The following is a 26808-nucleotide window of genomic DNA, read 5'->3' as shown; positions in this document are numbered from 1 at the left end:
CAGTGGAACAGGTTTCAGAGCGGTAGCCGTGTTAGTCTGTAAGTTGTCACATGTCCCAGAATTTCCACAAAGTCTTTGCTACATCACAAAAAAGGTATCAACATGCAAACTGGCTTTCTTGCGCTATGCAGGCTTACGCTTTTTGACACAGATGATATTTTAATGACATCTTTAGAAGATGCATAGCAGGAGTGATGTCTCTTTCACTGATCCTTAGATGAGTGGTATCTGAAGGTTGTAATCCCACTCCACAAACATGTAAAATTAAAACCAAATTCTGGAGTTGTCATGGAGCTAGATGCAGGACAAAGTTTGATCACAATCTCCACTTCATCAAGACAATCCTCATTCCTATTAAGAAATGGAAGCTACCACAGTTTGAGGGTGACTACTGAGATAATAATAATACCATCGAGCTCTTATATAGCCCTTCAGACCAGTAGATCTCAAAGCACTTTACAAAGGAGATAAACATCATTATCCCCATTTTTCAGGTGTGGAAACTGAGGAACAGAGAGGTTAAGTGGCTTGTTCAAAGTTACCAGCAGGCCAGTGGTCAAGCCAGAAACAGACCCCAGGTCTCCTGAATACCAGTCCAGTCTTCTATTCACCAAGCAACAGTGCCTGGCACTATTACATCCTCAACACAGTACTTAAGCCTAATTTCATGTATGTATTTATTACATGCAAAAAGTTATATTAAAAACACCATTAAGGCTGAAAATCATTAAGGGTACTTTGCGAATGTGATAGCCTCTGAGAATTATTGGGGGAGATTTCCAAGGCTTTCTAGAGGATTTAGCCATACAAGAGAGTTAGGGAATTCTAGAATTAAGGTAGTCTGTGAAAATTTAAACTCTGCCCACTCTGGCATACACGAAAGTCTTGCCCAAGATCACACAGGGAGTGTCTATAACAGAGACAATCAAGAACCCAGCTCTCCTGGGTTCCAATCCAATGCTTTTGCCACAAGAGAACATCCTTTCTCTTCTTACAACCCTCTGCCCCATTTACTATTCATCCACAACACTGAAAGAAGCAGAAGTTCTATAGAACAAGTACAATGTGAAATTGCATAACACACAGGAGCAGAATTAATATCGCACCGGCACCCTTATTTCTGGTACCTGCCAACTCTTTAGCATTTGACTTTGAACCTTAGTTCTTTTAATTCCCTTGGATTTTAAGAGAAAACTGAAAGACAGAAATTGTATCACGTGGAGCCATACTGACTCCCTGCCTGGATGATCAGCAGGGCTGCAATCCAGAACCATTAGATCCACAGTACAAACCATTATCACTTGAGCTAACGGAGTATAACTAATAGCAGTAGTAGAGTTCTCTCTTCTGCATGGACTGGCCATTAAAGGTACATACAACACACACCTCACCAATGGCTTACACAAGTATTTGCACAGAGCAGTGAAACACTGCAAGTCGGGATTCCACAGTTTTATTTCCTGGCTCTGGAGGGAATGAGATCTGGTTGTTAGAGACAAACACACACCCCCCCGCACCCCCACCCCAAACTTATTCAGAATGGCTGCGGAGAAGATCTGAATCTCTAATATTAAAGACCAGGGTTCTATCCCTCAGCTCTCTATAAGTGAGCTTGTGCAACCACTCAAGTTACTTCTGTTAAAGGAGGAAAACAATATTCTTACTCAATAATACAGCCAAAAGCCAGGAAGTACACAGAGTTAGTGGAAGAACCAAGCTGATAGCTCTGCTCTCCTAGCTCCCACCGCTTCCCTGAGGACAGGGGGGGCAGCTTCTGCTCCTCCCCATCTGATCTCCGTGGGGTCCAGGAGCAGGCACAGCAGACAGGATGGGTCAGTGAGGATTCTTAGTGCGGGTGAAATGTTCAGCAATTTTAGTAGCAAACCTCGAGCAATCTCTGCTGAGCATGTACAAATGATGATGTTCAGAGTCACATAATTCGGCAAGATCCGGTTAGGTTTTGATGAGGACAATAAGGGCTGGCACACTACTGATTATATACGGCTATCCCCTGACAAAAATTTCAATTTCACTTTTCCCTTCACCTCACTCTCTGAAGCACATTAACAGTTTGTGCCAAAACGTTTAAAAAAAAAATCAGCCCTTACACAGAGTGCAAACATGGAAAGTCCCAGCACAAATTGTTAAAGTTTGGCAGAGTGATAAGCAACAGGGGCTCAGAATAGAAAACGTCAGGCAACTTTAACAGTAGGCATCACTTCCAGCTCCGCCTATAATTTATTTATATCTCACCACATGAGAGCTTGGACAAAGTAGGTTCCGAAATATCCCTTGAAGCCTGCACCACAATATCTATCAAACACACCTAACTAAACTAAATCAAAGTGTCACCTAAACATCATATCCTCCAAGCTGAGGACAAAGGCCTCTGGCCATCTCTGCTGCAGAATTCATTATGTCAGACAATTAAAATGTAAGGCAGCAAACGTGTCATCACAAATGAGGGTTTTTCCACTAACAGCAGCCCTCTTTCTACTCTAACACATGGCTGTTACGGTTTAAAAAAAAAAAAAAGAACATGGCTGCTCAAAAATAAGCCATCTGATGCAGGGGTGGGCAAACTACGGCCCACCAGCCGTTTTAAGCCAGCCCTGGAGCTCCCACTGGGGAGCGGGGGCTGGGGCTCCAGTCAGGGAGCAGGCTTGGGGGTCACTCCACACGGCTCCTGGAACCCATGGCATGGCCCCCCTCCGGTGCTCCAGCTGGGGAGCAGGACCTGGGGCCGCTCTACAAGGCTCCCAGAAGCAGCAGCATGGCCCCCCTCCAGCTCCTACGCGCTCCAATGACCCCCTCCAGCATTCCAATGGGAGCTGCAGGGGCAGTGCCTGTGGATGGGGCAGCGCGCAGAACCGCCTGGTTAAGCTTCTGCACAGGAGCCAGAGGAGGGACATGCCGCTGCTTCTGGGAGCTGCTTGAGGTAAGCACTGCCCAGAGCCTGCGCCTCTGAGCCTCTCCCCATGCCCCAGCCCTGATCCCCTCCCACCCCCAGAGGCCCCCCCACCTCAAACTCCTCATCCCCAGCCCAGAACCCTCACCCCCCCACACTCCCACACCCAGCCCAGAGCCCCCTCCACATACCCAGCACTCCTCGTTTCTGGCCCCACCCCGGACCCAGCCCCTCATCCCCAACCCCAATTTTGTGAGCATTCATGGCCCTGCATACAATTTCCTTTCCCTCGGGCCAAAAAGTTTTCCCACCCCAAACCTGATGGGTAGTCTCCAAGATCGTTCCTCCCTGATCCACCCATCAAGGGCAAAGCCATCTCACAAATACAGGAACTAGGAGTTGCCTATATGCTTCAAGGCATGTTTTGTACCATAGCGTGAGCAAGCTGAAGAGGCTCGGAGCAGGCAGCACAGGATGTACCTGGGAGGATCACAATGTTAGAGCACTAGACAATACTAGTGAATCCACTGAACACAAATCAGACAAATGCAATGACAAAAACAGGCCCTATACTATGCACACAAACGACTTATGAGAAAGATTCACGTTCATGTTATTTCGTTGACTTTATACAGTGGAAAACCAACAATTACAGTTAATCAGATATGAAAACAGCTCGTAGACATACAAAACCCAATCAATTGAACAGCAGTTCAACAGGTCACAGAACACTGCAAAACAATTCCAAGGAAGTGGCTTTATTCTCTTTTGTGTAGGAAACAGAAGTTGAATTGCGCAACATTTAAATTGCTTCTAAATTACGTGACTCACTTGAGTGGCTGCATTTTTAAGTAAGATACAAAATGATGCGACACGCAGCATCCTAAGAAGCTATTAACCAAGCAAAGACGAGAGTTTAAAAATATTACTTTTCAGCATTAATTTCTTTCACTGAGTGAACTTAAGAAATGCTCTGTCTCAAAAGTAGGAACAAAATTTCTGAGTGTCAAGACTTCATCATCATCAATGCACATTGCGCTATGACACCATAAGGCTATACCAACTATCGACTGTTGAGAGGGACCATTTGTGAGAAGACAGTAGTGATTCAATGGAAACAATCAGGGTTCTTTGTGCCAGTCTCAACATTTGAACATCTCCAAGTAATGAGATCATAGCATCTTATTTACCCCCCCGCCCCCCCACACACTTTCTTCTGATCACACACTTCAAGTCACTGTATGGAAATTCCTAATTTAAAATGAGGAAGAAATATTATAATGTTCCCCCAATTAGACTCTTTTGCCTGGGTCAGGGGAGTCAATCTCATACTGATTTCCACTTTTAATTATGATCCGTATTCGCTTAGGCCCCCATAATGACCATATACTGCCTCCAACATACAATGGATCTCTTACTCATGTTAATAAGGGGTTTGGACAAAGATCAGGAGTAGAATATAGGCTTTATTTGGCAACTTCATTTTACTTGTCCCTAATTTGTTTAGCGCTACATTGTTGCACTCAGCATTGCTGCATAGTGGGAGAACATCTTCCCTTTTAGAATCATGGCTATTTCTGCCTTTTGGTTCTCTTCTTTCCTCATCCTCCTCTCTGTCTCTCTCCCTCTTCCCTATCTGGCTGAGATCTCTCCCAATTCCCTCCTTCCCTGGGCTTCACTCCCACACTTCACAGAGTCACAGAGTTTAAGGCCAGAAGATCATCTAGCCTGACCTCCTGAATATCACAGGCCACCAACACCACCCGCACACTAAACTCAACAACGGAAGTGAGACCAAAATATATGAGACCAACGGATTAAACCACCATGTGTTACAGGCAGAGGGACTGAGATGCACCAGTGCTTGCAGCTCCTGCGAGTCAGGGAAAGGATTAAATGAGGTATACCCAGATAATCCCAGCAAGTGACTCATAGGCTGCAGAGGAAGTTGAAAAACCTCCAAGGTCGCTGCCAGTTTGACCCGGGGAAAACTCCTTCCCGACCCCACATGTAGTAATCAGTTAGACACTGAGCATGTGAGCAAGAACCAGCCAGGGAACACCTGAGAGAGACAGGAGGCTTGGTGCCACCCAGCCCTGACCCACCCTGCCGTGGCCATACCTGAAGCTTCAGAAGGGGGAGATTAAAATAACACCTCCCAGAAATGCATTTGGGGAGGGGGGCAGGGGAAATCCCTTCCTATCCTAACCCCTGCTGGTGACTGGCTGAAACCCCAAAGCTGGAATACAAGACATGCCTGCCACAATCACTTCCCTCCACTTCATTTGTTAAAATGATCAGCAATGAAGGAGTTAATCTTCATAATTGGATTTTGGTGTCAACTCCACAATTAAGGGAGGGTGGGCAGTTAGTTCACACCTCTTCAGAGTTCATTTCAGGTTGTCTGATCATTCAGGGAGCCAACACTGCCTCTGTAATACTTTGTTCCTATGGCGGGACTTCATCTTCACAACTATGAAGGGTAGGAACTTTTTAAAATGGAAGCTTAGATTCTGCTGAATCTGAACTGGTCACATGGCCCACAAACAAAAAAGGTCAGATCTGGCTTGCAGACTGGGTGTTTGACACCTCTCCCCCAGCTGGCTGTGTTGTCTGGACACTTCAGGTCTTTGGGTTCCTCCCCTGATAGCAGTGTTTCTCAACCCGGAGGGGTCATGACCCCAGAGGGTCATAGGACAGGTTTGAGGGGGGGGTCACAGGCATTAGGGGGTAGGAACCATGGCAATTGCCAAGGGGCCTTGCAAAGCCAATTCACATGGTTCAGCCCCATGCCCCGAGCTTAAGATGGGGGGTTTGGATTTTTTTCTAGCCGGGGGGGCACGCGGGAATCACAATTTTTTTTTAAGTCCAAAGAGGGTGACCAGCACAGAATGGTTGAGACACGCTACCTTATAGGAAGCGAGAGCAGAAACAAAAAGAAAAATTCAGAAGCCATTTCAACAAACCATCCAACTTACCAGTGGCATTTGCTATAGCCAGCGGCAGCCCTTGTAGCTGATGTACCTGGATTCCAGACGCTCCCAAGGCACTGAGGTTAATGGTCTGAAGGCCTGGCATAGAAGACAGCTGAGCGGCATTGACAGTGACAGTGCCACTGGGGAGCGAGGCAGAGGCTATTGGCGTGAGCGTGTTGGTGTGCCCCGTCTGCCCCAGAGATACTCCCTGCATTGGGGCCAAGGTGATTGTCTGAGCTTGGGGGTTCTGCACCTGAAGATTCTGCAGCTGAATAGTCTGCCAGCTGACCTGCCCGTTTGGCCCCACAGTAGGTGTTCGAATAATGATTGGCCCAGAGTTGGGGAGTGCTTGAAGCTGAAGGTTCTGCAAAGCATCTTGGGAGATGGCTTGGGTGGTAAAGGTCTGGCCAGAGAGTGGAGCAGCTTGCAGGGCCTGAATGGTTTGCCCTCCCTGGACAAGCTGAGGCTGTACTAAGATCTGCTGCTGGGACTGTTGATTTTGATCGGCATCCTTCTGCTGACCTTGCTGAAGCGCCACGCCAGAAACCTGGTTCTGTAGAGAGTCTGAATTCTGAATGCCGCTAACTCTCTGGGGTGTCTGGACCTGAACGTTTGTTCCCATGGTCCCACTGCTGGAAAAATTCATGACGCCCATGTTACTGCTTGTGGTCGTGGTAGAGTAGCTGTTGGCATTGGTGAAAAAAGCACCAGAGCTGGCCAGGGACGTCACTATGTTGGAAGAGCTGATTGCAGCACCAGAAGTCACTATTTGAGAGCTGCTGTCTTGAGAGCCAGAGCTGCTTAAAGTGACGGTCTGAGAGGTGGGCGCCAAGCTGGCAGCAACACTGCTGACAGGCAGCAAGGTGATATTACCATTTAAAGCCACTGGGACATTTGCCACATATTGAGTTTGTCCTGAGAGGGTGTTATTGGCCAAGCCAACCCCCTGGATTGGGACAGCCTGCTGCAGCAGATTTGGCATGGCGGCTATGATATTGCCTGTCCCGCCTCGGTTTGTAATGATCTGTTGATTTGTCCCAGGGATGATCTGAAGTTGGCCAGAGGCATCCTGCTGGACATTGACTTGGGCTGGGGTGGTGGCAAACTGCAGCTGCTGCCCATCGACAGTCTGAAACTGTGGGATCACCTGGTACTGAATATTAGGTATAACACCAGGCAAACCGGTCAGCACCTGCTGATTCTGCAAATTGGGGGCAGCAGCGACCACATACTGCCCAGCCGTCACAGGTCGGTTTTTTGGTGACGACTCGCCGCCATTGCTCCCTTGCTCCTTGGAGGAGGTGGATGTCCCAGGGACAGTGGAAATGATTTGCCAACCATTTGTCGTCTGGGCAAGCTGAGCGGCAGCAGCTGTGAGGTCCAGCTCACCTGAGCCCCCCTGCTGGCTCTGGGAGCTGTTGGAGTTCTCATTGGGAGACTCGATCCTGCTGCATGTAGCTGCCAGCAGAGCCAGGGGTGAAGGCTGGGATTCCTAAAGACACACAAGGAGGAGGAGTTAAGTATCCATTAGCCAGCCCAGTTGGCAGTGCAAAATAAGCAAAAACAAGGAGGAGCGTTCAGCTAAAAACCAGGGAAACACCCCGTAGTGACACACACACACAGCTGGAAAATACAACTAGCAAACATAGGGCTATCAGGCACAAGCAAGTGGAGGAACATCACAGGAGGAAGGATTTCAATGAACACAAGGAGAGACATTAGAAATTGCTTTCATAGTTCAGCCCAAGACCAGGAAGTTTCCCTCTGCAGTGATATTTGGCACATCTCCAGAGGAGAGATCCTAAGAGGCAATACTATTGCTACTAGGCACCTATGGGCCTTGAGACCGTGCATCCCCTTGAAAGAAAAGGGGTTTAAAGAAGGGGCTACCACCACTATTTCTTGGAGGAGGTGCAGACATTTTAACATTGGCAGAGGTTTTGTACATGAACATCCACATTCCATTCTCTACAGGTTCTCGTACCGTGCTCATCAGCATAGCATCTGAGCACCTTCTAGGTGGGCATTAAGCATCATGACTAACATGTCACATGCTTGTTCTCTCCTCCTCCCCCTCAGGGGGAGACATGTGTGCAGTGGAGTGTTTTGTTTTGAAATTATACACACGCTATATGTTATGCAAGGTCAAAGAAGTGCCTCATATCCCCAGTCTTAAAACTCTCCTCTCTCTATCCCAAAGCTAGCCCCTACCCTTTACTATTGGTGCCACCACAAGGAGCCTCGCCACACAGAAGTCATTGGGTTTTGCAGTCTCACAGTGTGCACGAGGATTGCCAGGGTACCACCAACCTGCCTCCTTTCAACAGCAATAAGGTGGGTGGAGATAGATGGCAGGAGAGAGATCACTTGTTCATTACCTGTTATGTTCACTCCCTCTGGGGCACCTGACATTGGCCACTGTCGGTAGACAGGATACTGGGCTAGATGGACCTTTGGTCTGACCCAGTACAGCCATTTTTATGTTCTTAAGGTATAAGAGGCTGTCCCATTTAGCTATTCACTAGTATGCACGCGATCCCCCAAGATCTTGATCCCACTGACACCATACACACATGCTGGGACTCCACTCACCTGACCCTCACCGTTGCCTCCAATACTACTACTTCTACTACAAGCACTTTCTTCTTCCTTCTCAGACTTCACAACAGCCATTTCTTCTGGACTCTCTTGGTCTGCATGGGGAGGAAAATGATAAACCCTGTTACAATCAAACTGTAAAAGGTTTATGAGAAGCAGAGTACAGGGAAGGGCTGAGAAGGGTGATGAGAACAGTTTAAAAACAGGAAAGTTAAGGGAACAGAGAACACCCAGGAGGGTAAAAACAGAAAGAAGGGAGGTGGGACTAGAAAGGGGAAGGAGGGTCTTTCTAAGTACTTAAAGGGCACTAACCACCCCCCTAGTATCTAGGCACTCAACCAGACAGAGAGAGGTAAAGGGAAGGCTTGAGAAGATGGTGAAGGAGACAGAATGGGAAAGCAGAAGAGGGGAGGGAGACTGGCAAGCTGGAGAGAAAAGAGAATGGGGAAGAAATTGACAAATGTGGGGTTAGCACAGAAACTCAATGAGGAGGAAGTGGGAGGAACACACTCTCTTGCCTCTCTCAGGTTTGTCCCCATTCCACTCTTGCAAGTCCCTTCTTCTGCTCCCCTCTCCACCTCCTGGGTTCTTCCCTCTATCCCCACGTCCTCCCTTTCTCAGGTCCCCATTGCACCTGCTCCCTCCCCTGCCCTGAGGGTTCCCCCTCCCACAGACCTTCCCAACCTCCCTCCCCACAGATTCCACTCCTACAAAGGTTCCCCCTACACCTAAGGCCAGTGATTCTCAACCAGGGATACATGTACCCCTGGGGGTACTCAGAGGTCTTCCAGGGGATACATCAACTCACCTAGATATCTGCCTAGTTTTACAACGGGATACATAAAAAGCACTAGCAAAGTCAGTACAAACTAAAATTTCATACAGTCAATGACTTGTTTCTACTGCTCTCTATACTATACCAGGGGTAGGCAACCTATGGCACACGTGCCGAAGACGGCCCACAAGCTGATTTTCAGTGGCACTCACACTGCCCGGGTCCTGGCCACTGGTCTTGTAGGCTCTGCATTTTAATTTAATTTTAAATGAAGCTTCTTAAACATTTTAAAAACCTTATTTACTTTACATACAACAATAGTTTAGTTTATATATTATAGAGTTATAGAAAGAGACCTTCTAAAAACGTTTAAATGTATGACTGGCACGCGAAACCTTAAATTAGAGTGAATAAATGAAGACTTGGCACACCACTTCTGAAAGGTTGACGAACCCTGTACTATACACTGAAACTAAGTATAATATTTATATTCCAATTGATTTATTTTATAAATATGGTAAAAACTAAAACATAAGCAATTTTTCAGTAATAGTGGGCTGTGCCATTTTTTTATTTTTATGTCTGATTTTGTAAGCAAGTAGTTTTTAAATGAGGTGAACTTGTGGGTATGCAAGACAAATCAGACTCCTGAAAGGGGTACAGTAATCTGGAAAGGTTCAGAACCACTGCCCTAGGATCCTGCCCCACTAGGCCTCTCTCCTCCCCCAAGTTCCTGACCCCTCCCCCACCAGAATCCATCCCACAGTGGTTCTCCCCTCCCCCTAGATCCTCCACAAGGGCTACCCCTCCTGCCAGGACTACCCCATGAGGGTTCTCCAGTTCCCCTTTCCTCCCCCACCTGCCCCCAGGAACAGGATCCCAGCCCCTTTCTTCATAGGCTCCATCACACAAGGGATCCCCCCTCTCCCCTAGCATCCTGCCCCCCCGCCCCCCCCCAGGGTCCGTTCCACAAAGGCTCCATGTAAGATTCACCCTCACACAGGTTCCACTCCCTTCCCTGAGATCCTCCCTCCCCACTTCCAGGTGCCTTCCCCCAGGATTATTCCCACCAGGATTCCTGGCCATCTCCTCCTAGGCTCCCTCCCCATGAGGGCTCTTCCTCGGGATCCTGGTTCCTTTCCCTATGGGAGCCACCACAGACAAACTCCTCCTCTGTCTGGGACCTCCCCCACCAGGGTTCCCCAGAAGATCCACCCCCACCAAGATTCGTCCACCAGGGATCTTCACTCCCGCCCTCCTGGAGATCTGTCCCCTCTTGCACCCCTCCCCACAAGGGCTCCCCCTTCCCACTGGGATCCCACCCCTATGACAGCTTCCCCCCAGGGGACCCACCCCATGAGAGTCCCCTCCCCCTCAGGTCTTTCCTCAAAAGCCTCTTCCCGCCCCCCAGGGATCCTTACCTCCTCCCCCAGGGATACACCCCATAAGGATTCTGCTTCCCCTGAGGTCCTTCCTCCTTGAGGGTTCCCTGCGAGATCCACCCCCACGAGGGATTCCCCTCCCCCAGGAGGGCTCCCAGTCCCTGCGAGATCCACCCCCACGAGGGATTAACCCCCTCCCCCGGTGACCCACCCCACGAGGGTACAAAGGTCCCCCCTCCCCTGGGATCCTCCCCCATCTCGCGCCCCCTCCCCTCGTGACCTCCCGCACGAGGTTTCTCCCCTCCCCCGGGCTCAGGTACCAATCCCTCCCGGGACCGCCCCCACGGGAGTTCCCCTCCCTCCGGGGATCCTGGCCCTCCCCGGCCCTCCCCGGGATCCTCCCCCGTCTCGAGCCCCCTCCCCCCGGGTCCCACCCCCCGAGGGTTCTCCCCTCCCAGGTCCCCTCGGCCCGGGGGTGGGGGCTGGCCGGGGCGGGGCCGGCCCGTCGGAGTCGGCCGGACTCGCGTCCCCCGGGGCCGGGGTGGTGCCGCCCTTACCGCTCATGGTCGCTGCGGGGGGCGAGCCCAAGTCGCTCTCGGGGCGGGGGGAGGGGCGGGGGAGTCCGACTCGCTGACGAGGCAGCCTAACCCCGCCGGTGACCGCCAAAGGGCTGGCGAGGGAGGGACTGGGGGAGCTGTGCGACACGGCCCCGGCCCTGAGACACGCCTCCCGACTCGGCCCCGCCCAATCAGGAGGCAAGGAGGCACCCTGTGGGCGGGACTAATGGCGGATGACAGGTTGCATGGCTAATGGAAAACCAGGCGGATCCTAAGAGGGAGTGGTAGCAGTCCACGAAAAGCCCCGGCCCTAGGATACGCCCCCTTCGCGGCTCCGCCCAATGAGGGAGGGCAGCGGGAGGAACTGACGGAGGCTGTGGCCAATAGAAAACCAGAAGGCCCACAAGGCGAAGGGAGGGACGAAGGGATGAGGCAAAAGAACAACTGACGTGACAGATAGCCAATCAGCGATCATGCAGCCTCCTCAGGAAACCCCGTACGGGAGAGGCTTGGCGAGCATGGAACGAAGTCGTGATTGACGTGCAATATGACCAATCGTTCGTTAGGCGGGCTTCTAAGACGCTGGCTATGTAGCAAAGGCGGGACAAAAAATCAATTGACGCGAGACAACACCAATGAGCTATCAATAATATGAAAGACGGGAGAAGGCGGGCTTAGAGTCTGACATGTAGAGAGGCCAATCAGCGATCGGGCGGGATGCCAGGCAAGGGATCAGAGCCAATGAGGAAAGCGAGCAGACCGAAATCGACCTATGGGAAGTGCGCGCAGGCGGCTGTAAAGGGGTTCGGTTGAACCCCTGGAGGGCGGGTTGGGTTGGCCGGCGCTGGGGAATGTGGCTGAAAAGGCGCCATTTTATGTTGAGCTCCGAGCGCCTGTCCCCGCCCCCATTTAGTAGCGGAGCCGCCCTGCTCGTCCGCACGTTTGCGCAAGCGGCGTGTGGCGTGGCGCTGCCCGCACGGCCCGCCCCGCTCACAGCAGCACGTGCACCCCAGACGCTGTCCCCACAACACCCCGCCGAGCCCCGGAGACGTGTTAGCAGCGCGTCGCTCTGAGCCCGGCAGAACACGCACATGCCCTGTCAGCATCCCCTTCCCCTGAGCCTCCGACACGATGGCACGGCACGTCCCGCCCCTCCCTCTCGAGGCCCTGTCGTGACAGCACGTTCCTCCACAGGGACCCCCTCAGAGCAACACGTGTCACCCCGAGATCCCGTCATGGCAGCACCTCCCCCTCAACACCCTGTCACATGTCCCCACGAGTCCCTGTCATGGTAACAACCCTCTTGACCCTGTCGTGACAGCATGTTCCCCTAGTGGGACCCCCCATCAGAACAATGTGTCACCCCGAGATCTTGTCATGTCAGCACCTCCCCCATAACACTCAAAAACACGTCTCCCTGAGTTCGTCTCCTGACAGCTCGTGCCTCCATCGTGTCAGTATGTCCGTCCCCAGGATACAGACACATCACCCCAGAACACAGTCTCTCCCGCAGAAACACAGCCTTGTCACCCCCAAATATCACAGCATCCCATGAGTGTGTAGCCCTCCATATCTACACACTACTATACACGTCTCCTCAGGACTTACACATGTCATCCCAAGACATTATTACAGGACTTTGTAGTTAGGCCGGGTGACCAGATAGTAAGGGTGAAAAATCAGGACAGGCGGTGGGGGGGCAATAGGCACCTATATGAGAAAAAGCCCCAACTATCGGGACTGTCCCTATAAAATCGGGACATCTGGTCACCCTAATTGTAGTGTTCTTGAGAGCCCTTCCATGGCTCCCCAGGATGTAGACATGTTATTCTGAGATGTCACATTGCACACCTCCCATCAAGATACTGACACAACACGCTGAGACCCTGTCATGTCAGCATGAACGTCTGAGACACAGATGTCCCCCCAAGACATCCACTCCATGTTCTCCCAAGATGCTTATGTATTTCTCCTAGATGCCTGTGCACCTCCCTGAAATTCTCCCCGCACCACTCCCCGCTGCCCCGAAACACCATGGTGTTTCCTGAGTTGTCACCACATCTCCTGTGTCCCCTAAAACGCTGCCACCAAGAGTTCTCTGAGGGTCTGGGCCTACCTTAGTGTTGACAATGTTCTCCCTGCCAGCCCTCACTGGAAGGCCAGGCCCAGCGCTGTGTGAGAATGGAAGAGATGTTCTTTCCGACCAACCTGCTCATGAGCCATTCAAAAATCATGACTCAGGCTCTCAAAAATCATTAGATGGCTTCAAAATAATAAAAGTTGTCTTCTTTTTCTTTGCCTTTGTCGCTCATTCCCAGCTTCTGGTAAACAGGCTAGGGACACCATTCCTGCCCATCCTGGCTAATAGCCATTGATGCACCTATCCTCCATGAATTTATCTAGTTCTCCATACCCCCAATCATTTTTGTTGCCCTTTTCTGAACCTTTTCCAATTCCAATATATCTTTTTTGAGATGGGGCGACCACATCTGCAAACAGTATTCAAGATATGAGCATACCATGGATTTATATAGAGACAACATGATACTTTCTGTGCTATTACCTATCCCTTTCTTAATTATTCCCAGCATTCTGTTTTGACTGCCGCTGCACTAGGGTGACCAGATGTCCCGATTTTATAGGGACAGTCCCGATTTTTGGAGCTTTTTCTTACATAGGCTCCTATTACCCCCTACCCTGTCCCGATTTTTCACATTTGCTATCTGGTCATCCTACGCTGCACATTGAGTGGATGTTTTTAGAGAACTATCCATAATGACTCCAAGATCTCTTTCTTGAGTGGTAACAGCTAATTTAGACCCCATCATTTTATATGTATAGTGGGGATTATGCTTTCCAATGTGCATTACTTTGCATTTATCAACATTACATTTCATCTGCCATTTTGTTGCCCAGTCACCCAGTTTTGAGAGATCCTTTTGTAGCTCTTCGCTGTCTGCCTGAGTCTTAACTATCTTTAGTAATTTTGTGTCATCTGCAAATTTAGCCACCTCACTGTTTACCCCTTTTTCCAGACAAGTCATTAATATGTTGGATAGGACTGGACCCAAAACAGACCCCTGGGGAACATCACTATATACCTCTCTCCATTCTGAACTGATCATTTATACCCTTTGTTTCCTATTTTTTAACCAGTTACCAATCCATGAGAGCACCTTCCCTCTTATTCCATGACAGTTTAGGAGCCTTTGGTTAGGGACCTTGTCAAAGGCTTTCTGAAAATCTAAGTACACTATATCCACTGGATCCCCTTGGTCCATTTGCTTGTTGACCTCCTCAAATAATTCTAGTAGATTGGTGAGGCATGATTTCCCTTTACTAAAACCATGTGGACTCTTTCTCAACAAATTATGTTCATCTATATGTCTGACAATATTGTTCTTGATTATAGTTTCAACCAGTTTGCCCGGTACTGAAGTCAGGTTTACTGGCCTGTAATTGCCGGGATCATCTCTGGAGCCCTTTTTAAAAATTGGTGTCACATTAGCTATCCTCCAGTCATCTGGCACAGAAGCTGATTTAAATGATAGGTTACAGACAAGTTAGTAGTTCTGCAATTTCACATTTGAGTTCCTTCAAAACTCTTAGGTGAATACCATCTGGTCTGGTGACTTATTGCTGTTTAATTTATCAATTTGTTCCAAAATCTCCTCTAATGATAGCTCAATCTGGGACAGTTCCTCAGATTTGTCACCTAAAAAGAATGGCTCAGGTTTGGGAATCTCCCTCACATCCAACAATGAAGCTGGAGTTCCGCCAGGGGTGAATTACTGCACTGCCTTCCCAATACAACTAAAGTCAAAATGACACCTCTTTGAACGAATGAGGTGCTGAATGCAGGGGCGGCAGCAGCCCAAAGGGCGCAGGCACCGGCCCTTTTCCTTTCGGCGGGCGGGCAGGGCGCGCAGGACCTGCCTGCCGCCGCCGGCCCGTCGCCTCCAGCGGCGCCGGGGGGACGGACGACCTGCCAGCCGGCTGCTGCGACGCTGGTCCCGCCTCGGCCGCTGCTCCTCCCGCCTCCTGCAGACTCGCGCAGGCAAAACCGCCCGCCAGCACCGCCGCCCCCGCCGCCGCAGCCGCTGGAGGAGCAGCGAGCGAGCAGGACGAGCCGCTCCTCCGCAGTCATGCCCGCCGCGCTGCTTCTGCCGCTGCTGCGCGGGCGCCCCGGGATGATTTTGGGGGGCCAAATTTGTAGAGCCGCCCCTGGCTGAATGGGTAGAGTTCATACCAAGCTGAGATGAATGGGCCCAAGGTAGGGTCATAAAGACACTTTTGCTGTTGCTGTTGCTGTTGCTTGGCTGGCAGCAGTTTGCTGCAGTTGTCCTCAATGCTTTCACAATTCTTCTTACTGTGTACTGCCTACAGACACCAGTCATAAAGTAGACCGCTGCTGCACTTGTGTATAGTGGAAATGCAATACACCAACATAAAAAGTGGAGGTGGCTGAAAATGGCAAGGTTTGCAGACAATTTGATGTCTTTTATTGTTTGTGCCATGATGACAAATACTAATAAGTCTGGTGCACTCGGCCAGTGGCCACAGCATGAGTACAATCCCTTTAAATGAACGGAACAGTTCTGCAGCAGTTCATGGTAGGGTTTCCTGATGCTGATGAGATGAAGTGAAACATTCGCTTCTTGTTGATTTTGGAGGCTTCATTGAGACCAAAGGGTCAGAGGTCAAAATCCTGCTCTGATCCCTCTCAGTGTTCCTCGACTGACTCTCTTAAGAGCGACTGCTGTTTGCCTTTTTTTTCCTTTCTCTCAGCAGCTGGAAAATGCTGCCGTCACTAAATATGACCTCACTCTACCTCAGACAGAACTGTTTTTTGTTTTTTTCACTCCCGGAGATCAGAGAGCAGCAAAAGACCAATAACAGTGTGTCCCAGCCAAGAGATTGCAACAGCTTTAGTGATTAAAATACTGCCGACGGGTTTTTAAAGTACAAGGATCCAGTACAAGCAAAAAGTCAAACCAGTTCTTATTATTTGTATTACTGGGGTGGCAAGAGGCCCCAATCAGGGATCAGGCCTCTGTTGTGCTAGACACTGTACATACCCATAACAAAAACATGGTGCCTGCCCCGAAGAGCTTACAATATAAGAGGAGAGACAACAGGTGGATACAACAATCAGGTGGGAAGTGCTCAGTGCAACTGCAAGGACAATGGTAATTTTAATGAGCAGTGGTCAGAGCACACCAGACATCTAGCTGTTGTGTTCTGGAGGGTTCACAATAGAGGGAAGTTTTAAGGAGAGATTTGAACGTATTAAGGGAGACTATGCCAGGCTGGGGAAGACACTTAAGGAAATGGAGGCTCAGGTGATCTTCAGTGGGATTCCGCCTGTCCCTACAAGACGAGAACAAAGGGAAGACAAGATTATGATGATCAACAAATAGCCCAGGCAATGGTCTTCTAAGGAGGGCTTTGGTGGGATGTTTGACCACTGGGAGGCATTCATGGACAGAGGACTGTTCTCATGAGATGGACTCCACTTAAGGAAATAGGCTTCTGGGATGGAAGCCGGCACAACTTATTAAAAGAGCTTTAAGCTAGAAATTCTGGGAAGACGGTTGGGAGATGCTCAGGTACTCTCTACACTGGATTTTAACATTGAGAGGGAGGAAAATCCAGTAAGGAAGGAAACCGCAATGGAGAAAGGAACAGCAGTGGACAATGCGAATGGACATTAAGAGGAAGCATAGTGCTGATACCAGTCAGATAGGCAGTAGAATGACTGTACCCTATTAGGCGAGGAATGTGGGTGAAGCCAAGCAGCAACAATTAAGATGTTTGTACACCAATGCAAGGAGCCTGGGTAACAAAATGGAGGAACTAGAACTACTGGTGCAGGAAGTGAAACCAGATATTATAGGGATACCAGAAACCTGGTGGAATAGTAGTCATGACTGTAGTACAGGTTTTGAAGGGTCTGACCTGTTCAGGAAAGACAGAAATAAAGGCAAAGGTGATGGAGTAGCATTGTATATTAATGACGAGGTAGACTGTAACGAAATTAGAAGTGATGGAATGAAGAAGACAGAATCTGTTTGGTGGGAGAAAGCTACTCCCCTGGGGTAGTGCTTGGGGTGTGCTACAGACCACCAGCAGGATCCAATCTGGATCTGGATAGAAACCTCTTTAACATTTTTAATGAAGTAAATACTACTGGGAATTGTGTGATTATGGAAGACTTTAATTTCACAGCTATAGATTGGAGGACAAAGTGCTAGTGGCTACCATCTTCTTAGAGAATCTGGATTAGTATATTAGGAGAGGCTCTCCTGCCAACATAGTGCTGTGCCCATGACTGCTTATGTCGGTGTAATTCAGGGGTCGGCAACCTTTCAGAAGTGGTGGGCTGAGTCTTCATTTAGTCACTTTAATGGTTTCGCGTACCAGTAATACATTTTAACATTTTTAGAAGGTCTCTTTCTAGAAGTCTATAATATAATTAAACTATTGTTGTATGTAAAGTAAACAAGGTTTTTAAAATGTTTAAGAAGCTTCATTTAAAATTAAATTAAAATGCAGAGGCCCCTGGACTGGTGGCCAGGACCCGGGCAGTGTGAGTGCCACTGAAAATCAGCTTCTGTGCTGCCTTTGGCACTCGTGCCATAGGTTGCCTACATCTGACGTAATTTATGTTGCTTGGGGGTAGGGTGCCAGAACCAGGGGGTTCAGGGGGACCTAGCCTGTCCACTTTTTGCTGTGTTGGACCCTGCCCCCTTCCCTTCGCCCTCCCCCCGAGACTTTACCCCATGGCCAGGCCAGTGTGAAGCCAGTGGGGAAGCCAGCCCCCAGCTCCCCACTTTTGGGAAGGCCCCGATGCCCTTGTCAGGGGGGTTGGTTTTTTCTCATCCCTGAGTAACATAAATTATGCTGACGTAGGCTGTAGCGTAGACATAGCCTCAGTCCTTCTAACCACTAGACAATATTGCCTTCCAAACAAAAACCCAAGGCTCTGACATTGCTGCATGGTCTCAAACCACCAGGCTTTTATTTAATAGCCAAACACAACGGCCTATAGCATTAGAGAGGTCCAGATTTAGAGTCTGGATTTCCTACCTTAGATTGCCTCAAAGAAGTTTTATTTTCCCAGTCTGCAGCCCATGAGCCATTGGGATGCCTAGCTATTTATTACAACACAGCTTCGTTCTGCAGAGCATCTGTCATACCAACCATATCCCAAGAGGGTTTGCAGAGTTAAATAACCTCCCTCTCCTCACATTAAATCATTATCACAGAGGGAAGGAAGGATGGTTAAAGAACAGAACTGGGAGTCAGGAAACCCACATCCTCTCTGCAGCTCCACCACTGACTTGCTGGGTAAGTCATGGCCAGTCTATGCCTCAGTTTCCCCCCTCTACAGAACAGAGAGACAAGTTGCCTCCAGGCAGCAAGGGCTAGGTGGCTTTATTTATTAAGACTAAGATTTTCAAAGCTGCCTGAGGACATATGCTATAGCTATACCAGCAGACTCTCCTGATGGAGAGACAGTTTATACCAGCAAAAAGTGCTTTTGCCAGTATAGCTTATGGTTCAGTGAGCAAAATAAGCTATACCAGCAAAAGCACTTTTATGCAGGTATAACCATGTCTACACTAGTATTGCAATGTGGCAAAAAAACCCATACCCCTAACCAACATGGTTATGCTGGCAAAAGTTTCTAGTGTTGCCCTGGCCTAAGGGATTTGGGCACTCTTTTCACAAGGCCTCCCATTTTTAAAGTACATTTGAAAGTCTTGGTGAAAGTTGCTGATGTGTTCGTGGATGTGCGTATATCTTACATACAACCCCCCCATGAAAACTTGAAGAAGAACTCTATGAAGCATGTCTCTTTTAGCAACAGAAGTTGGACCAATAAAAGATATTACCTCACCTACCTTGTCTCATACAACAACAACAACAACAAAAAAAAAACTTGTTCAAAACCATTAAGTTTGCAAAGTTAAACACTCAATAATTAGCAAATGCCAAAATTAAGGTTGTCCCTCCAACCTTAACTCTGCCCCCTTTGTGCATATGAATTAGAATACAGCCTTTAGCAACCTGATCACATACTATTTTTTTTCCCCAGGGAGGTTTGGTAGATTATGTTGGTGTGGCTAAGTGGGTGAGTTTTGATTCACCATATTAGAGGCATAGGTTCTACTCCCAGCTCTTCTATGGTGGACAAATATGGCCACTTAAATTAAATGCCTAAACAGGAGCTGAGATCTTTTGAAAATATGGCCCCTACTCTCTCATTCCCCAATTATAAAATAGGGATAATAATACTTCTTTGAATAATGCCACCAAAAGAAGCTAATGGAGACTCAGGAGACCTGGGTTCTTTTCCTAGCTGTACCACTGACCTGCTGTATGACCCCTCTCTGTGCCTTAATTCCTCCCTTCCCTCGGCTCTTTGGCCTTGTACACATACAAAAGTTGTACCACTTGAACTAGATCAGCCTGCGGTTGAACAAGGAACTGAATGCAAATCTCCTGAATCCCAGCCCAGTCTCCCATCCTGCCACCCTTCTGCATCCACTAGAAGGCAGCCCTGCAGCCATGGTAGCCGACATAGTATGGGATGCAGTGTTTACTAATGGATAGCACACTTGACTGGGAAGCAGAAGACCTGGATTCTGCTACTGGCCTGCTGGCTCACTTTGCCTCTCTGTGCCTCAGTTTCCCCTCCTGTAAAATGAGGATAATGATACCACCCTCCTTTGTAAAGCACTTCGAGAACAGAAGAAAAACAGTAGACAAAAGCTAGGTGTTGTTATATTTGATATCACAGTTACATGAGTACGAGCCATGCTTTCAATCAAGATTGGATGTTTTTCTAAAAGATCTGACTTAGGAATTTTCTGGGGAGGTTCTACGGCCTGTGTTATACAGGTCAGACTAGATGACCACAATGGAACCTTCCGAACTTGGAATCTATGATGAATCTATGTTCCTAACATGGGAGGTGAACTGTAGCAATCCTTCACTGTGGTTTGAAAAGATGGCCTGTCTCTTTAAAACCCGGTTCAGTGGGTTGATCCTACTAAGCCACAAAAGAAAGACAACAAAGCCATGTGAAGCTGCCAGTTCTCATCCTCTTTCCCCTCCCTGTGGGGACTGGGCCAGCCCTTGGGGCTGGGCTGGCAAGCAGGGGGATGGCCCAGTGCTGGATTCAGCTTTATAAGCAAACCTCTGTGAGGCATGCCTGAAACCCCAGCCAGCCGGGGTGTGGCTTCGAGGCTGAGCTGCTCTGACTTGCCCTCAGAGACGCTGCACAGACAGACACCCAGCTGCTGGGTGGCCCCAGCTATTCTGAGCAGCTGCTAGTTAATAGTCTTTTTCTGCAAGAAGTGGTGGGTTTTTTTTGCAACCCCTCCTGCTGCTCCCACCGCCACCACCAAAATCCAGACAGGGAATGTTCTTGGGCAGCAAACCACAGCGGCTGGCCTTGTGTTTTGCTGAGTTGAGCCGCAGCCATTCGCAGGTCTGACCTCCCAGCCTCACAGAAAGCAGGCGCCATGATAATTCTGCTCTAGTGAATCTCATCCGTGGCTGTAGCCCACGAAAGCTCAAATAAATTTGTTAGTCTCTAAGGTGCCACAAGTACTCCTGTTCTTTCTCATCTGAGGGTCCCCTGAGCACATTACAGCCAAGATTTGGTCAAGCATCACACTCGCCTCTTATGTATTATTTGCCCTGTGGGGAAACTGAGGCACACGGCAGGGCCCCAATTTCCCACTCCAACCATTAGCCACCTCTTCCCTCCCACACATGGGCTCAGAATCCAGGAGTTTTGATTCCCAGCCCCCTCTTATAATCACTAGCCCAGCCCCCACTCCCTTCCCTGAGCCTCCTCACCACACCCACACACACTGTGCTGCAGTGGATGGTGACTCACCCAGCTAGTCATCTAGATTAGCAGACAGCAGGGAGGGGTTAGACAGAAGCACCAGCCTTCCACACAGCCTTATCTCCTCCCCACAGGGAGTGGGTGTGGGGGATGGTATCTCCCCAGCCTGTAGCTGAGCATTCCTCCCATTGCTTTAGACAGGGTGGGGGGCGGATCAGAGAGCAACCTCCCCCCACCCACCCAGGTCACCCTCTTTCCATGCCGGCTTTGCCACACGGGAAGCAGTGAACTTTGCTGAATCCGTTTGTCCCATTCTCCGCAGGCTTCCCCTTTCTCTGGTGACCAGATAGCCACTGTGAAAAAACGACACAGGGGGTGGGGGGTAATAGGTGCCTGTATAAGAAAAAGTCCCAAAACCCAGGACTGTCCCTTTAAAAACGGGGCATCTGGTCACCCTACACCTTTCTCCCCCACCACAACGGTCCCTCTCTCCCTTTGCCCACCTTGAAAGAAAGGCGCACCTCCCCCCGACAGCCTTTGTGCCCTGAGTCAGCAACCGGAGGGCAGATCCGGTGCCGTGTCTTGTAGGAGGCACAGCACAGGAGTGGGGCCAAAGGTAGCTTTGAGCAAGGCAGCGCCAGGAATCAAACCCAGGAGGCCTGAGGCCTTGTCCCAGCTGATGCTAGATCTCAGTCCCCATTCCAGAAGTGGGAATAGAATCCTGATGTCCATCCACCTTCCGCTAACCTGTCAGTGTAGCCTAGTGGAGGACAGAGCACTAACCCGGGGCTCGGGAACTGTGCGTTCTATTTGTTGTTCTGTGTGGTCACCACAAGCAAGTCACTTCTTAGCCTCAACAACGAGGAGTCCTCGTGGTGCCTTAGAGACGAACACATTTATTTGGGCATCAGCTTTCGTGGGCTAGAACCCACTTCATCAGATGCATGGAGTGGGACATACAGGCGCAGGTAGAAATACATGAAAAGATGGGAGTTGTCTTGCCAAGTGTGATGAGACAATTCAATTAACAGTAGGATACCAGGGAGGAAAAATAACTTTTGTAGTGGTAATGAGGGTTGACAAGAAGGTGTGAGTAACAGAGGGGGGAAATTAGTAGGGGGGAAATTAGGTTTTGTAATGACTCAACCACTCCCAGTCTTTATTCAGGCCTAATGTCGTGGTGCAAATTAATTCCAGTTCTGCAGTTTCACCTTGGAGTCTGTTTTTGAAGGGTTTTGTTGTTGTTGAAGAATTGCCACTCAGTTGGCCTCACCCGGTTTCTGTAAAATGGGGCAAATGTGGTAAAGTGCTTTTATTTTGTTAGATCTATGGATGAAAAGTGGTATATAAGCACTAGGTATTATTAAACATGAGACCCATTTTCCCTCCCACAACTGGGAATGGAACCCAAGAGACCTGATCTGCAGCCACCTCACCATACGCTAGAGCCCACTCTCCAGGAACAGAACCTAGGAGTCCTGATGCTTACAGCCCCTCCATTCTAGATGATAGACCCCATCTGAGAACTGGGACTAGAGCCAAGAAGTCTGCCCAGCCACTCCCCTGCTCTAAGCATCAGGCAATACGTTCACACTAACATCTATTTCTTTGCCTGTATTTTTAAGGGCATGTCACACTTGTGAAAAGTGCTGGATTGACATCATTGGAGTCATCCCTCCAGCCACACTGCAGGTTCAGTCTGGGCACTGCAAGTTCCCCTCCTCCAACAGCCCTCCCCCCACAACCACTGGTGATCCCATCTAGACACGGGGAGAGAGTCTTTCTGGGCCTCATACACTCCTTGGCTTCTCTGCTGACTGTGGTGCAGATACCCAGCCCAGGGAACTGGACCGAGCCCCGAGCCCCCAGACTCCTGTCAGCTGGTACAAGTCATTTTAAACCAGGGCTGGTTTCAAATGAGCAACTTAAGCATGAGGCACCTGTCAGGGTTCCTTCCCCACTCTGAACTCTAGGGTACAGATGTGGGGACCCGCATGAGATAACCCCTAAGCTTATTTCTACCAGCCTAGGTTAAAACCTGGTACTCTGCCACCACCAAGTGATTTAACAAGAAACAGGGAAAGGACCACTTGGAGTTCCTCTTCCCCCAAAATATCCCCCCAAGTCCTTACACCCCCTTTCCTAGGGAGGCTTGAGAATAATATCCTAACCAATTGGTTACAAGGTGATCAAAGACCCAAACCCCTGGATCTTTGGACAATGGAAAAATCAGTCAGGTTCTTAAAAGAAGGGTTTTATTAAAAAGAAAAGGTAAAAATCATCTCTGTAAAATCAGGATGGAAAATAACTTTACAGGGTAATCAGATTCAAAGAGCCAGAGGAACCGGCTCTAGCCTTAGCTTCAAAGTTACAGCAAAACGGGGATAAACTTCCCTCTAGCAAAGGAACATTCACAAGTTGAGAAAAACAAAGACAAACTAACACACCTTGCCTGGCTATTACTTAGAAATTTGAAATATGAGAGACTTGTTCAGAAAGATTTGGAGAACACGGATTGATGTCCGGTCCCTCTTAGTCCCAAGAGCAAACAACCCCCAAAACAAAAAGCACAAACAAAAGCCTCCAGGGCCGGCGCTTCCATTAGGTGACCCTAGGCGGTCGCCTAGGGCGCCAGGATTCGGGGGGCGGCATTTTGTGCGCTCCCCACGGGGCGCACGGGAGCTTCCGGTTCCGCTCCCGTTGCGCCGCCGAAGAAGGACCTTCTGCCGACGTGCCGCGGAAAACAGCGGCAGGCAATTGAGCAGCTCAATGATTGCCGCTGTCGCCTGCGGCATTTCGGCGGAGGGTCCTTCTTCAGCGGCGCGACGGGAGCGGAACCAGAAGCTTCCGCGCGCCCCGTGGGGAGCGCACAAAATACCGCCCCCCCGAATTCTGCCTAGGGCACCAGAAACCCTGGCGCCACTCCTGGGTGCCTCTGGCCAGGAGGGATTTTATAGTATTGTACACAGGAGGGCTGTTACCCTTCCCTTTATAGTTATGACAGCGCCCTAAACCAGCGTTTCTCAAATGCTGCCACCATGGCCGCATGCAGCCACCAGGGGCTTTTCGTGGGGCCAGAGCCTCCTGGGCTCTGATTTTGGGGGAGGGGGGCAGAGGAGCAAAGGAACAGCCCTCCCCCTCCCTTGTGCTCCTGGATGCACCCCCTTGGTGTTGGTTGCTGGGGCTGCCAGCCAGGGTTGCGTCCTGCCCACCTCTGGAGACACCAGGGGCACAACGCTGGAGGAGCAGGCAGCCACTGCGTTCCCACCTTCCCATAGGCAGTGGGGCTCAGGCTTTGGCCCCCTCACTGCCTCCCCTGGCCCCCCATCCAGGGCTTAATTTGTCCCCAGACTTGCTAGGGCTGAGTAATTCTGTTGCGAAAAAAAACGCTAGTTGTATGTTTGTTAATATCGCTTTTCACAAGAGACTTACTAATGCAAATAATAAATGCCAATGATTCGGACACGTGTACGTGCATCTTTATTTGTTTTCCCTAAAGCCACCTCAATATTTTCGGGGAAAGCGTGAGAGCGGCCGCCAGCGAGAGTGGGTGGCCGCACGCTGAGGCCACCAAATAATTTGCCTTGTGAACCCCTGGCCCTAGACCACGTTGCAGCCACCGAGCCATTCAGCACCTCAGAAAGGGGCTTCTATGAATGCTCCCTTTTAGTACCTTTAAAATGCAGGCACAGATCATTGCAGGCGCTTCTGCGCATCTAAGCACCTAGCTGCATCCAGACATTGAAATGGACTCAAGGGAGCCTGTGATGCTGTGAATTAAACAGCTGAGAGCAGTGTTCTCGGGAGGAGTGTGGCCCTTGGATGGGGAATCAGGAAATCTTGGTGCTCTTCCTTGCTTATTATTATAATAATAGGAGATATACCAATCTCCTAGAACTGGAAGGGACCTTGAAAGGTCATTGAGTCCAGCCCCCTGCCTTCACTAGCAGGACCAATTTTTTGCCCCAGATCCCTAAGTGGCCTCCATCAAGGATTGAACTCACAACCCTAGGTTTAGCAGGTTAATGCTCAAACCAGTGAGCTATCCCTCCTCCCACCCTTTATCTGTTTTGGTTGCCTCCAAGCTCTTTGGGGGCAGGGTGTATCACTGGGCAGCCCCCAGCCCAACGGGGCACCTATTGTGTTGGGGGATGCTCGACTGGACCATAATCAAAATCCTAACAGTAGCTTGCGGGGGCAGAAAAAGGAGGCCAATTTCTGGCGAGGGCATGAACGAGAAGCGCAATCTGCTCAGGGGAGTTTGGCTCTGAAGCTTTTCAGTTCCCCGCCTAAATCCCGTGTCTGTGCTGAGTGGGTTTGAACGTGGTTTTGCATCGGCCCTTTAAACCAGAGACGACATCCCCTTGGGCCTTCCTCGAGCCTCTCTCCGGATTTTAGGCTGCTATCTTGCCATCCTTTGATCTCTAGACTTGTCTATTTCATCTCCCTCCTGCCCCAGCTCCCTTTGGCCTTATCTTAGGATCAGACAGTGCACTTCAAAAGCTGGAGCATCCTGGAGCTCCCATCTGACACTCCCTAGAGGTGGAATCGATGGCGGCGCCTGGCCTCTGCTAGATAGAGACACTTGTGTGTCGCGGCCAAAACAGAGATTCTTAATTTATAGTTCACATGCTGAGAATACAATGGCGCCAAGGGCCGGATCCTCCTCCAGACCAGGACTTCATGCCAATATTTAACAAGGGGGGGACCCCAATCTGCCTTATGTTTTTAAAATGAATTTAGCACTGGTGCAACATGCCAGATTGGAGAGCAAAAGGCTTCTGATTCCGCCAGTGTGGGCAGATGTCCCACAAACTTCCGTCCCACCACCAGACACACGCCTCCTCCTGTCTGTAAACTTTGTCCCTGACCTAACGGAGTCCAGTCTCCATGATCCATTCAGTTCTTGGCCTGGCTGCTGAGATCATTCAACAGAGGGTTACGTAGTGATCACTGAGCTAACGGCTAATGCAATATGGATACCTGTGCCTCTAGCAAATGAGAATCCCCCTGCTACGCGCACACACACAAATTCCTTCCTCATAAGCTGTTAGTCTTCAGATGGCAACAACCTTCAGTCCTTCTAGACATCTGGGCTAGATGTCAATGAACAGCCTAGAGATGGAAGCCAGTGATTTTAGGGGCCCTACATGAGTCTCCTAAAAGGGGCCTGATTTTCAGAGGGTGGGTGTCCAGCACTTCCTGAGAATCATCCCCTTCAAGTTGGGCCTCGCTGAAAACCAGCCCCTCTCCCGCAATTACAAGTCACTGCTGGAAATCTTATCCCGAAGGTTTATCCCATTTCCACCCCCATAAACCATCCAATTCTCATCTGCATCCTTAAGTAACTCCTTGTGCTATCGTTGAACAGAATGGTCTTCAGTAATAACTTCTGTAGACCTTAGACCAGGCCAAGAGAGCTGGGGGCAGGGCGGGGCGGAGACAATCGATATATAATATGGGAACAGTCTGCACAGGTTGTAAGATTTTTGGAACAAGGTTCATAGATTCATAAATTCCAAGCCCAGAAGGGACCATTGCGATCACCTAGTCTGACCTCCTGTATAACAGGCCAGAGACCTGCCTCAAAATAATCCCTAGAGCAGACCTTTTAGAAAAACATCCAATCTTGATGTTAAAATTGCCAGTGCTGGAGGAGCTACAACCCTTGATAAATTATTCCATGGGTTAATTACCCTCATGGTTAAAAACGTGTGTCTTATTTCTATATGGATTTGTCTCGCTCCA

General features: G+C 49.5%; 1 protein-coding gene across 4 annotated transcripts in view; it reads right to left on the bottom strand.

Moving 5' to 3' along the window:
• Positions 1 to 11331, bottom strand: part of SP1 (Sp1 transcription factor) — a 34143-nt gene extending 22812 nt beyond the window's left edge. Inside the window, exons 1-3 of one of the 4 annotated variants that reach the window (XM_039514356.1) lie at positions 11196 to 11331; positions 8476 to 8576; positions 5887 to 7375 (exon numbers count right to left, since the gene is read on the bottom strand). In XM_039514356.1, coding sequence (XP_039370290.1) covers positions 5887 to 7375; positions 8476 to 8576; positions 11196 to 11202 — 1597 coding nt within the window. In that variant the 5' untranslated portion in view covers positions 11203 to 11331. Of the gene's footprint in view, positions 1 to 5886; positions 7376 to 8475; positions 8577 to 9401; positions 9433 to 10326; positions 10478 to 10677; positions 10809 to 11195 lie in introns of those variants that run through there. The other 3 variants (XM_039514354.1, XM_039514355.1, XM_039514357.1) reach the window with 3 other exon arrangements.
• Between the last annotated feature and the right edge of the window lie 15477 nt (positions 11332 to 26808).

Source organism: Mauremys reevesii, linkage group 25 (genome assembly GCF_016161935.1).
Source record: "Mauremys reevesii isolate NIE-2019 linkage group 25, ASM1616193v1, whole genome shotgun sequence".
Classification (NCBI taxonomy): Eukaryota; Metazoa; Chordata; order Testudines; family Geoemydidae; genus Mauremys; species Mauremys reevesii.
Note: the sequence above shows the minus strand (reverse complement) of the source record. Positions and strands in the feature narration are given on the sequence as shown.